Source organism: Prionailurus viverrinus, chromosome B3 (assembly GCF_022837055.1).
Source record: "Prionailurus viverrinus isolate Anna chromosome B3, UM_Priviv_1.0, whole genome shotgun sequence".
In the NCBI taxonomy this organism is placed as follows: domain Eukaryota; kingdom Metazoa; phylum Chordata; class Mammalia; order Carnivora; family Felidae; genus Prionailurus; species Prionailurus viverrinus.
This window is the reverse complement of record NC_062566.1, coordinates 89,233,511-89,247,632: the sequence shown is the minus strand read 5'-3', so window position 1 is coordinate 89,247,632 and position 14,122 is coordinate 89,233,511. Positions and strand designations below refer to the sequence as shown.

General features: G+C 34.7%; 1 protein-coding gene across 10 annotated transcripts in view; it reads left to right on the top strand.

The window, feature by feature from the left end:
- MIS18BP1 (MIS18 binding protein 1) overlaps nt 1-14,122 on the top strand; it is a 57,175-nt gene that overhangs the window by 25,757 nt on the left and 17,296 nt on the right. For all 10 annotated transcript variants that reach the window (XM_047863801.1, XM_047863803.1, XM_047863805.1 and 7 more), the window contains 7 exons: nt 1,304-1,377; nt 3,056-3,186; nt 5,708-5,795; nt 6,746-6,903; nt 7,772-7,923; nt 8,399-8,495; nt 10,760-11,627. In XM_047863801.1, coding sequence (XP_047719757.1) covers nt 1,304-1,377; nt 3,056-3,186; nt 5,708-5,795; nt 6,746-6,903; nt 7,772-7,923; nt 8,399-8,495; nt 10,760-11,627 — 1,568 coding nt within the window. The remainder of the gene's footprint in view (nt 1-1,303; nt 1,378-3,055; nt 3,187-5,707; nt 5,796-6,745; nt 6,904-7,771; nt 7,924-8,398; nt 8,496-10,759; nt 11,628-14,122) is intronic.

Here is a 14,122-nt window from a genome sequence, read left to right as displayed (position 1 = left end):
ACTTTGTAGTTTTTCTTTATAAAATGAGGATAATATTACCTGCCTCCTAGTGTTACAAGGTTAACATGAGTCATTGAATCTAAGGTGGTTGGAGCACTGCCTAGTGGTTTTTATTTTTAATATCATCTACATCTGTCTGTTCTTTGATCTAAGGTAGTTCCAGATGTGGAAGTGTTAAAAAGAAAAAAGGAATTTCATTGCCTGTTCCCCAAGTTCTACCTGTAACTTTAAAAATGAACATAACTGAGGAAAAAAAATAAAAATTAAAATGAACATAATTGAGAAGTGCAATAATTAAGAGCACCTTCCATTTTAGCACATTTTTCTGGCTTAGTATAAAACTACCACTGAAGAATTTATCTTTATAAATTTGTAATTTTTTATATGTAAAGTAAATGGCTACTCAAATTATTTTATGACTTTTGCTGAATTTCTCATCAGAAGTAGTTCAGTGTTAAATTGTTAGTCAACAAAAGCAATTCCTTAATACATTCACAGAAATTTTCCTCTACAATTGTATTTTGTCCTAAAATAAAGAATTTTCTGAGCTGTTTAGATGTTTGCTTTGGGATAGATTGCTGTTAAATACAGATTATTAGCAATCACCTTCATAGTTTAGAAAAAACTGAATGCAACTCAAAATCAACCTTGCAAAAACAAAATGCTGTATTTTTTAGGGGATAAGAGTGATGGTGCAGTGTATACTATATAACTGATTCTTTTTTCTAAGTTAGGTCTTTTGTCTTTAATGGATACCTTAGAATTTTAGGTAATTTTTTTTCTCCAGTGTTGGAGATATTTGACATAATATTTGAAGTATAATTGATTTTGGATTGGAGAGCAAATTATGCAGTATAACCCCCATTCATTCTCCCTCTTTTCTGTTTCATTATATATAAGAGTTTTTACCTTATTACTATTAAAAAAAATTTTTTTTAATATTTATTTATTTTTGAGAGGGAGACAGAGAATGTGAGCAGGGGAAGGGCAGAGAGAGGGAGATACAGAATCCGAAGCAGGCTCCAAGCTCTGAGCTGTCAGCACAGAGCCTGATGCGGGGCTCGAACTCACGAACTGTGAGATCATGACCCAGGCTGTGGTTGGACACTTAACCGACTTAGCCACCCAGGCACCCCATGCCTTATTACTATTTGAAATAGAATGTGATTCTTATATAGATGAGCAGTAAGGAATCATTTGCATTACTTATATGAGTTTTTCTTTTAATTTAATGTAAATTGATTTTGTAATATTTATACTACAAGTAATACAGGGAATATATACTTCATTTTATGCTGATTAGGTGGTCCAACTACAGGAATGGATGATTAAAGTCATCAATAATAATACTGCTATATGTGTAGAAGGAAAATTGACGTAAGTATAATATTTCAATATTCTTATAAAATGTATAACAAAATAAGATACTCACGTATAAGAGCTTAAAGGAGATTGATGGAAAATAGCATCCTCCTACAAAACAGAAGACTTTCTAACAAGGTACAGACTGAAGACAGGAAAGTAAAATGACTATGTAGTACCTGACCATGTTGATTGTGAACAGCTTTCTTGGTTTTGCCTGTTAAGTTACTTTTAGAATAGTAACAGCTCAAATTTATATACACAGAGCTTTATTTTTTTTTTCAGAGGTTCTAATAAGTGGACTGGTATTCCCTGCTTAATTATATATAGTTAGCTAATATTTACTACATGCATTTCAGTTCAGATTCTCACATGTAAATTGGGACAACCAGATTTAAATTACTGATCCAGAAAAGGAATCAGAATTATTTAAAACTTTGCCATACAGCTACATATTAGGTAATCATTGGCACTTTCTGGTTCTCCCTAAAGCAAAAGTATCATCAGGTAAGTGGGCTTTGCCTAATTCTGCTACTCTCTTATCACCATTTCCTTTTTTTCAAAACCAATTTCTTAGTGGTACAATATTTGTAATAAAAGGTTGTAATAAAATAATACAGGGTATTACTGGTCAGGGTACTTACCTAGAAGTTTGTAAGTTGATTATTTAAAATCTGCCTTCCCCACTCTATTTCTGCTTGTCTTGTGCCCATTTTCTTAATATCAAAGAGACAGTCTATGTTGCCTTTGTTGGAATCCCTGTTGCTGCTATCTTCCAAGCTATATGACCTGGACAAGTTACTTATCCTTTTTCAGTTTCAGTCTCTTTCTCTGCGCAGTGGTGATAATATTACCCATTCTTGCGTTATTTTGAGTATTAAATTAATATTTGCAAGACTTGAAAACAGTGCTTTTAGAGTGCTATTTAAATGTTAGTTAAATAAAATACAAAGGAACAAGATCACTGTATTAAAATTGTAGGAGTTTAACCCCATTTGACCAAATGAAAGGAACTTCACTGTCATATTATGCTCGTATTTAGTACGTTTATCTGATGAATTGGGAATGTTCAACATATAATACATCTTAAAGTTTTGTTCTTTCTGTTTTATATTCTTAGCATCATTTAAGGAAATAAGAAGAGTAGATTTATGGGTTAGTGATTTGATTCTGCAGTTTGTTTTTTTCCCAACTGGAACCTCTTTTTGGTACTTTTTAAAGAGGAAGGTAAAAACACTTGGCTGTGTAGTGAGGGTAAAAAAAAACCCCGCAAGATTAGAGGGATCCAAACTATATAACTGCATGAAATCTAACAACAGTATAGGCTCTGAGGGAGAGGGACAGGAAAATCATTCTTTGGAAAGTTGGCATCAGTTAAGATGAAGTTGCAGGCATTGTCAGCATCAGTTATTTAGAGAAGGCCCCTGCTTCCTTGATGAGGATAAATTTTATATTAGTGGTTTGGTTTGGCCACAGTACAGTTTGGCACATATTCTGAGGATTACGTTAGCAAGGCAGTTGAGTTCTGCAATGTTTGGCCCTCAGATGTTTTGTAATTAGATGAATAACACTGCTAATGTAGCTGGAGTGCAAATTTATTACTTTCTATTGTAATTTGTATACTTATATATGTACATTGTGATTATTGGTAAAATGTGAATATTTTGGCCTTAACTACGCTATTTTCTCCTAGAGACATCACTAACATATATTGGCACAGTAATGTAATTATAGAACGGATTAAGCACAACAAACTTAAGACTTTATCAGGCAACATTTATATATTAAAAGGGATGATAGACCGGATTTCCATGAAAGAAGCAGGTAATGACTGACATTATTAATTGATAAATTACTTTCAGTGAAGCAGTTAACCATATTTCTAACTGATATATATGTTTTTACTCTTAATTAGGTGTTTTGAAACGATGAATCAATCAAAACTAAGTTTTAAAACAGAATTGACCACATTATGTAAAACTATTATATGTGTTGGTCATTTTCCCTGATTTAATCACCCTTATTGACAGTTTGAGTCAGTCTGGTGATTTTAAAAAGTTCATGTGAGATATTATAAGGCTATAATTTAACTAGTTTATTGAACCTGCCCAGTACAACCCCATTCCTGGTATAATCTAATTTTCTGTCTATGCCTTGAACACGGTAATGTGGCTGAAGAAAAACACACCTGAGCATTCTACTTTAAGATGGTGATTACCAGCAAAAATTGTGGTCTCTTAGTGCCATTTGGTGTCCTACCACATTTCCCTAATGCATTCACTCTCCCATCCTCCTTAGTGACTACTGCATATTTTTACAAATTTTCAATACCTCCTTTCTCCCACTCACAGGGGAGGTGGCAGGGAGGGGAGCACCTTAGCAATAGAAACAATCAGAAGAGAACTTCACCATCACCTAACTGACCTGCTTGCATCTATATCTGTTTTTGTTATGAATGAACTGTTCATGTTCTGTCTTTGTCAGCCTCTCCATTTGTACTTTATTTCTCATTTTTTCTCTTACTCAAGGATATCGCTCTAGTAATTCTCCCTTCTCCTGTCAAAACAAAAACAAACAAAAAAAATTCTTTTAACTCCACTTATTTCAGCCACTGTTTGCTCTTATTTACAGCAAAACAACTCAGAAGATTTGTTATATCTAATTCCTTGAATTCTTTCCCACTTTTAAAAAATTCTCTTTAATCATGCCTTAAACCCCAAATCTTTACCAAACAGCCCTTATCACAGTTACCAGTGGCCCCCACATTGTTAAATCCAATATATGTTTACTGCACTTAATCACACTTACCCCCTTTTAATTCCTTATTTGCCTTCTGGAACACCATATTCCAATTTTCATGCCACCTCACTTCCTGTTCCTTCTTAGTTTATTTGCTTATTTTGCTCTTTCTTCTTTGCCTCTGAATAATAGGATAGACTAAAGCTCTTTCCACACTCAGTGCTGTGTTGATTTCTTTTAGGCTTTAAATTTCATCTATATGATGACAAATGCCAAATTTATGTCTCTTACCAAAAATACTCCTCAAGCCACCCAACTCATTTTCCATCTGCCCATTTGACATCTCCACTAGGATATTTACAGGCATCTCAAACTTCATGTGTCTAAAACCTGATCTCCCTGAAATCTGTTTAATGGTCTTCCCCCTTTCTTTGTTTCCAGTGGCTAGCTAGAATCCTTGGAGACATCTTAAATCCTGTTTCTCTCACACCCACATCTAGTGGGTAGGTACATCCTATTGGCATTATCTCCAAAAATATATCCAGAACCCAGGCCTCTGCTGACCTCTATGGTATATACATCTCCCTTATCTTTTGTCTGAATGATTACAAAATCCTAACTGGTCTCGTTATTTCTTTACTTTTACTTCCACAGACTTCTCAAAATAGCAGCTAATACAGTCCTGTTAAAGTGAGTCAAATCCTGTGGCTCCTCTGCTCACAATCTTTATATAGCTTCCCATTTCACCCAAAGTCAAAGACTAGGTCATGAAGTAACCACAAGGCCTTATCTTTCTTGTTCCTCCACTGTTCCTATTCCCTTCTGAAGAGCCTCCTAGTACTAGCCTTTCTTCACTCTGCTCCATCTGCACTAATTTTTACAGACAGGCCAGGCACACACTTACCATAGCCTTTTGCTTTATCCCTTTTGCTTCCAGTGTTTTAATCCCATATTAAACTCACTACCTCATGTCCTTCAGAGCTTTACTCAAATGATGCTATTTCAGTAAGAACCTCTCTGTCTTTTAAAAGTGCAATCTGCTTCCCTTTCCTCCCTCAGCATAAATACACTAATACTCCTTGACCCATTAAGTGCATAATTTTTCTCCATAGCATTGATGACCATCTAACAAAAAAAAAATGTATGTTTATTGGTTTGCTTTCTGTTTGACATGAAAAGGCAGGTTCCATGAAGGCAGGGATTTTTGTTTCATTTTGTTGACTGATGAATCCTTAGTATTTGTGGCTGTGCCTGGCGCACAGTTAGCAATAAGTGTATATGTTTTTAATGACTTAGTGAACCAATTACATGTCTTTAAAATTTTGGGCTTTGGGGCGCCTGGGTGGCGCAGTCGGTTAAGCGTCCGACTTCAGCCAGGTCACGATCTCGCGGTCCATGAGTTCGAGCCCCGTGTCGGGCTCTGGGCTGATGGCTCAGAGCCTGGAGCCTGTTTCCGATTCTGTGTCTCCCTCTCTCTCTGCCCCTCCCCCGTTCATGCTCTGTCTCTCTCTGTCCCAAAAATAAATAAACGTTGAAAAAAAAAATTTTTAATAAAAAAAAATTTTTTGGCTTTTAGGTAATTTTTTTTTTGTTTTTTGTTGAATAGGATATCCAAATTATCTCATAAGGAAGTTTATGTTTGGCTTTCCAGAAAAGTGGAAAGAGCATATTGATAATTTTCTAGAACAATTAAGGTAAAGTACTCCTTAACTTTTTAAAAACTAACTTTATTGAGGTATAATTTTCATTTGATAAAATGAAATGTATCTTTTCATGTAACCAATGTAAATTGGTTTTCTTTTCTTTTTTTTTTTTCTGCAAATGACAGTTTTGAAGTAGTTCTCTTGATCTTGGATTTTTAGAAAGCAATAGTTTACTAGAATTTCTGTCATATGAAATAAATGTAAAAGGAAAATAACAGTGTTGACATTTCAGGAAGCATCCTCATTCACCCACCCTTTGAGAGGGTGTACCTATTAAACATAAGTGTAAAGTTCTTGGTTCTTTTTCTTTCATTCATTCCTTCAGAAGTTAATATCAGTTGTTTAGCACACACTGTATTGGCACAGGGAAAGCAAAGAAAATTTGATTAATTCTCGCCCTTAAGGAACTGATAGGGGATACTGTGATACAAGTTAATTAATCATAGTACAATATAATAACTTAGAATGGGGGGGACAGTTTTTTCCTGTAAAGAGCCAGATAGGAAGTGTTTTTATGGGCATGCTGCCTCTATTGCAACTGTTCAACTCTGCCTTTGTAGCAGAAGAGCAGCCACAGACAGTAGTTGAATGAATGTGGTGGTGTGGATGAATGTGGTGAAATAAATAAAATTTATTTCCAAAAATCGGTAATGGCAGGATTTGTCCTGTAATTTTTTTACAGGATTAGCTTAAGTAGAGATGTAAGAGTGCATAGAGTAGGAAGCACTTGGGTTTTATTTGATTCTTTTGACTTAAGACCTTATACTTAAGTTCTTTGTGGGAGAAAAGGTAGAATCATGAAGACTTAAATAATGTAAGATTAAAGGTAATCTTTGCTGGGCGCATAAAACTTTATCTGAGGGACTTTATTTAAATTTAGTTTTTTTGTTTTAGTTTTTTGAGATAAAAATTAAAGGAAAAATATTCCACTTGTGTTTTAGGGCTTGTGAAAAGAAAGAGAGAAAGGCCAGACAAAAACAGAAAACTGGAAAATTTATCCCTGACGTACAAAAATCAGCGAAAAATAATGCAAGAGAAAACCAAACAGATGTTCTGCAAAGAGCCAGCACCACTTACGACATTGATTGTTGTCATTTGGGTATGTCTCTTCTTTTCTGCTGATATAGTGGCAAATTCTTACATGAGCTCCATATTTATCTGTTTATAGTTTATATCGTATTCAGTTTTTGACTTGTACTGCCTTGAAATTATTTTTTAATACTTAAAAAACTGTAGTGCAGTCTGCTCATAATCAGCATTCAGCTTTGTTTTTTTTTTTTAACTTTTTTTTTTTTTTTTCAACATTTATTTATTTTTGGGACAGAGAGAGACAGAGCATGAATGGGGGAGGGGCAGAGAGAGAGGGAGACACAGAATCGGAAACAGGCTCCAGGCTCTGAGCCATCAGCCCAGAGCCCGACGCGGGGCTCGAACTCACGGACCGCGAGATCGTGACCTGGCTGAAGTCGGACGCTTAACCGACTGCGCCACCCAGGCGCCCCAAGCTTTTTTTTTTTTTTTTTTTTTTTAAGAGAAGGAGAGAGCACATGTGCCTGAACTGGGGAGAGGGGCAGAGTGAGGGAGAGAGAAAATCGTAAGCAGGCTCCACGCTCAGCACAAAGCCCAACACAGGTCTCGGTCCCACAAACCATGAGATCATGACCTGAGCTGAAATCAAGAGTTGAACGCTCGACCAGCTGAGTCCACCCCAGGCGCCTGGATTTTTCTTTTTTTTTTTTTTTTTTGAATGTCCATTACTATAAAGGTAGCTGGCAGAACTTTTTTGTGTTCACTCTTTGCCAAAACTATAATCTGACTAACATCCCATTGCACCCTCCCTGCTGGAAAAAAGTATGAACATTAACCTACAGCCCTTGCTAGATAATATTTTCGAAAGTGAATTCTTTAATATGGAAAGGCAGCTTATATATAATAATTTATTGAAATCTCCATCTTTGTACTCATAGAACTGAAAAATGGTAAGCGCAGGAGGTTGCCAGCAGCCCCAGAATTAAATGTGTGCCATGATAATTGCCAAAATAAACCACGATTAAGGCTCTCAGATGACCAAATGCATAATACTTGTCAAAATGGAGGAGAAAATGACTTAACTAATCAGGTAAACTTTTACTATACCCTATGATACGAAGAGTGATGGTGTGATGCTACTAAAAAGTTTTGGGACCAAATCAGAAATCATTTTGTTTGTTAAGTATCTGTTTGTTAAGTATCAACTTAACAATCAGTTTGGCAATGTCTTGCTTGATATTTATTTTCTCAGTGTCTCATTTGGAAACTGTAATCAGTAATAACAGAAAGGTTAGCTCTTAGAGTTAGGGTTAAAGTGTGTGTGTGTGTTTGCACCTAACAAATCACATGTATTAAATTTATAAAAGAAATATCTAAGATAGTGGATGCCCACATGGTTCTTCCAAAGCTCAGGCTCTGGCAAATGAGTTTCTAAATACCTCCACTAATGAAATTTGTAGAACGGCAAGTACCTAGATACTTGTATGCTTGATACATACTGTGAAAATGCTTGAGGTCATGTTTATAGATAGTAGTTGTTAAAAAGCTAACTTTTTGTTTTGAAGGAAATAATTGGAAAGAAAGCATACAAAAAGTTGTCTTCAAAGAAACTTGAAAATTGTGAAAGAACAAATGAAAGGATAATTAAAAGTCAGAAGCAAGGTGATATATCTTTATTGGTTTTATAATAAGCATACAGCTCTTATTTGAAATGTTTTTAATATAATAAAAGTGATGTCTTAAATTTCCAAATCTAAAAATGGCAAACTAAGTATTACAGTCATTATAAATGTCTGGGGATTTTTTATTGTTTTGTTGGGTTTTTTTTAGAATTACTTTTTTTTTCTTTAAAGCATAATTAACATAGTGTTACTAGTTTCAGATGTACAATAGGGTTTTGCTTTTCTATACAGCATGATTTGCTGTAAAATCCATTACATTAGTAAAAAAAATCCATTACATTACATACCATACGTATTTACTTGTAGGTTTGCCTCCCTTAATCTTGGCACTAAATAATTTTTATTATTTATTTATTTATCTATTTAATTATTTAAACTGTATGTCCAACATGGGCTTAAACTCACGACCCCAAGATCAAGACTCACATGCTCTACCAACTGAGCCAGCCAGGCTTCCCTAATCTTTTTGTTAAAAACAGAATTGTATATCATTTTAAATATGCTTTTTGGAATGTTTAAAGGCTATGAATCTTTTTATGAAATTAATGCCATAGTTTAGCTATGTGTGAGTGTGGATTTCCAGTATGATTTCATTGAAATCCTATATGACAGATTTAAAGAACCTTTTCTTGACACATTAGCAAGTTTGAAATTTCATATTAAGTTAAATCCATCAGCTTAGTAGCATTTTTTTGTATTTTTTCTTATAAGTGGAAAGTAGTGAAAGTGAAGAACATTTATAAGTGTTTAAAAGAAGTAGAGAGGAAGACAATACTGTTTAGACTATCAGGATCATGTAACTTAGATTAAAGTATCCAGAATAGCTTGAATCTTCATTCAAATTATTTAATAAAATGAATAAAAATATTTTAAAAGTGATTTGTTCAAAATTAGAAATTTCAAAATTTTCAAATTTCCCGTTAAACATTTGAGTCAGATTTATATGAGGAATTAAAAGAAAACACTTCCTTCACAAAGATAGATAATTCCATTGAGAAATCTTACAGAAACTTTGATTACCTTTTATCAGTACCACTTTTCCATGAATTATAATTTAGTGGCTTCTTTTCTCCCCAGCATTCAACATTACTCATCAGTCTTTAATTTTATCATTCATCTTGTAAAGTGGTACGTAACATGTGTAGGTCATTGAGGTATTTAACTAGGATGGTTGCTGTGACAATTTATAATTTGTATATATTTATAATTGTAATTGGATAATTTACAATTAGAAATTAAATTAGTTTGGCTTCTGGTTTCTTAAGTTTCAAATTAGAGAATTTCTCTCATTTTAATTTGCTTTCTTTAGTGACACAGTATAATAAAGATTCTCAATTTCTGGTTTGCTTGTTATCCATGATACTTCATGGAGTTTGGGTGAATCAGCAGAAATGTCTTTCCACGGCCACCACTGGGGATGAGAATAGGGCCATACCTATCAAGTTCCATATTCCCCTAATTAGGATAGCTTCCATTCCGTATATTACATACCTAGTAAGGTTTTGCAACCTTACTGGTTTTCTTATGTCACCTAAATAAGATTTAACAAATACTGATTTATCATTTACTGTATGTGTGAAAGACTCTGTACTAACTGCGGAAAAAAAAAAAAAAAAAAAAAAGAAAAAAAGATTCCAAAAGCAAAAACAAAATTCATACCATTAAGGATTTTTTTTTTCAGTCTACTTCAAAGACAAATTTGTTAAGTATAATGCAAGGCACATTGTCAAACATGGCATTATTTAAAAGTATTCTGGAAATTTGAAGGAGAGTTTTCATTCAATTAAGAGAATCAGGATAAAATATGTGGATTAGGTGGGTTATAGAATGGAATTGAAGCAGGTAGTGATTTGGTTTTTGAGTGAAGAAAACTTTCCATGTAGAATGATATTAGTGAAAAGTTGAGAATCAGGAAAACCGTGGTGTAGTAGACATAGAATTTGGTTCACATTTGAGTACAGTGAGAGATTAGAACTACATTGAAGGCCAGACAGAGGAGCTTATATGTACACTAAGTAGACTTTAAGAAGTCAAGGACCGGTTGGTATAAAAAATATGTTTACAATTGAAGGGGCAGTAATCTGAATCAACCGGTGCTTCTGAAAAACTAATAATGGCAGTAGTGTGTACAATGGAGTTTATGGAGAAAAAATATATATATTTTATTTTAGAAAAAAAAATTCTGTGCTTTGTTTGTAGCTAATTTGAGATTTTGATCTTTGGTTTTGTCTTATGAAATTAAAGAGAGAACTGAAGAATCGAATGTATCCATTGACATTCTGACCTTAAGGCAACCGTTTTTCTTGGACGAAGAAAGAAAATGTATGGCTCTTAATCCGAAGAAAGCTTATATTTTAATGACACCACTTAAATCTAAAAAAGTGATAGAACAAAAATGCATGAAGTATAATCTCTCTTATAGCACCATTAAAGCAGTTACAGATTTTGCAGTGCCAAAGCATCAAAAAGAAAGTAAATCAGACTTAAATGAAACTACCAGTTTGATCAGTAAGCCCACAAAAACCTTCAAAAATGCATTTGAGTTTAGTGAGGGCCATGAAAGTAAAAACAAGGAAGACTGCAGTGAATGTGATTTACTCACTGTCAACCAGAAAATCAAAATATCTAGTCCTAAAAAAGAACAAATGGTCACCTCTGACTTTAAGAAAAATGCAAGGTTGTTACCAAAATCGAAGAAAATAAAAAATGTGTCTATGTCATTTTACAAGCAGCAGTCCTCATCAGATTTGTCTAGTGAAGAGAGTGAAACAGAAAAGGGAATTAGAAGGAAAGCTGCAGTTGCTAAGAAAAATACAGCAAGAAATACTGAAGAAACAGTGGTTCACCTGAGGAAAAGCACAAGAAACACCACAAGGAAAATCCCAGTGATTTCTGAATCTGAAACTGAAGAAAGTGAAAGTGAATTTTATATCAAACAAAAGAAAGCTAGATGTTCTGCTAAAGAAAATCTTCAGAGGTCTGGTATTAGGAATGAGTTTCCAGTTATTGAGGCGATCAGATCTGATGAGACAAACAGGCATCCCTTTGAATGTTTTCCTGGTTTAATTCAGGATGAGGAATGGAATGAGAAGGAATTACAGAAACTTCATTGGTAAGTAGTTAGATTTGACTCTGAAATATCTAGAGTGGCCACACAACAGTTGAAGACCTAAAAATTCCAATAAAGGGCTGATTTAGTGACCTCTAATCATTAAAATGGAAAATATCCAAAAACACATGGAGAGAAATAACAATTTATACAAAGAATACAGGGAGAATACAGATAAAACTTCTAACTAGGTACTTTGTGGCCATCTCTACAACTTGCATATGAGCAAAGGAAAAGTTAACCTTTTCTTTCCATTTAATATTTCAAGACAACTACCCTCCCCCTCACGAAAAGGGTAACTGTGGGGGATGGATGTGTCATTTATCTTGATTGTGGTGATCATTTCCCCATGAAATGTATATAAAGTGATCCCATGTACACTGTATACAGTATGATTTATTTGCCACTTATACCTCAGGGTGTGGAAAATATTTTAACATAGACAAATGCTGCTCTTTTTAAGAAATATTTTATTGTTATTTTTTCTGTTTTAAAACCTTAAAGCTGAATTCAGACCTGCAGATTATTTAAGATGCTCTTTTCCCTGCATTTATAGAATAGAAATAACCTCAAAAATTAGGTGATCCATCCAAGGTTTCATGGTTAGTGCTAGTAATAAACCAAGTATGACAAGAATTGGATTTGGCTGCATAGCCTTGACAAGCAGTTTGAGTAGTGCAGTAGCATTGGAAGCTAAAACATAGCTGAGCAATGAAGAGTGAGTGAAAGAGTAAAAACAACCTAGGTGGACAACACAAGAAATTGGCAGTGATAGGGGACAACAAAATGGATAGGTAATAGAAGAATGTGAAGATAAGGGAAGACATATGTTTGATTGCTTGTTTGTAAGAGGACTCATGCCAGAGTATGGTGGTGTGTTGACGGAAATGATCTAGTAGAAAGGAAGATGTGATTGATCAGAGTGAAGAGCATAGAAACATACTACATTCAGTGATTCACTTGCTTGAGTACTCCCTAACCTTATATTTGGAATTTATTTTCAGTGTTCTTGAAACACTATTCCTCAGGCATCTCTGTGCCACTACGCTCCTTTTTTAATTTCTTAAGTGTTCCTTCTCTTATTTTCAGGTAGTTAAGATAATTTTCCTTCTCCATAGTTCTTGTTTTTGGATGCTTTCTTCCTATTATAATGTAGTCTTCAATGGTCTTTTCCTTCTATAGTTCTAACTTTACTCTTTGGACAGGGATTCCCAAATCTGTATCTTTAGTTCTAAATTCTTATATTTAGATTTTTATTTCCCTTTGCCTGTTGGACATCTCTCTATAAATCTCATTTACAGAGATTCTCACTTAATATGTCAAAAACTAAACATTTTTTCCCTGCCTATCTACTTTGTCTGACATTCCTGATTCTGAAAATGGAATTCTTTCAGTCAACTAGGTTTAACTCCTTGATCATTATTGATACCTCAGGTAGCCTCTGTCCCCCTGGCCCACTCCTAGGGATGAGGGGGTTACCCCTTCCCAGTGTTTTTTATTCGTGTCTAACTTTGTAAAAAAATTAAAAATAATAAATAAAATGAAAAGTAAAAATTAAAAAATCTAATTAGTTCCCAAGGAACTATAGATTTTCCCACAGGACCATTCCATCTGCACCCTTTCTTGACACTACTTTTTTTTTCAGACTTTTAATGCCTGCCTACTTTAATGGAAGTAGCCTTGTATTTGTACTTTGTTGTTTTCATCTGGTGATCTGTTTTATATATCTTCAGATTCGTGTTTCTTTAAATTTTTTTTCAAGTTTTATTTATTTTTGAGAGAGAGAGCATGAGTTGGGGAGAGGCAGAGAGAGAGGGAGACACAGAATCTGAAGCACTCTCCAGGCTCTGAGCTGTCAGCACAGAGCTCGATGTGGGGCTCGAACTCACAGACTGTGAGATCATGACCTGAGCTGAAGTCAGACGCTTAATGGACTGAGCCACCCAGGCGCCCCTCTCCAGATTAGTTTTTGTGTTTTTTTTTTAATGTTTATTTATTTTTGAGACAGAGAGAGACAGAGCATGAATGGGGGAGAGTCAGAGAGAGAGGGAAACACAGAATCTGAAACAGGCTCCAGGCTCCTAGCTGTCAGCATAGAGCCTGACACGGGGCTCGAAACCACGGACCGCGAGACCATGACCTGAGCCAAAGTCAGACGCTTAACCGAGCCACCCAGGCGCCCCCAGGTTAGTTTTAATGTATAGTTGTGATTCTAACATCAGAAACCTTCACTGCATTCTTACTCATTTTCAAATTATATGGAGATCATTCTGCCTTAAATTGACAGCATATCATACTTTACCTTAATTATCTTTCCAGCTATCTCTCCTGTTGTTTCGTTATAGTAAAGGTTCTCAACCTTTACTGTATATCCATATCATCTAAGAAGATTATTTTAATACCTGAACTGCAAAGATTCCAGTTCCCAGTAAAATGAGGAAATCAGGAATATGACTGAGCCACCCAGGCATTCCCAGAAAGACTAGAATTTTAAGTAA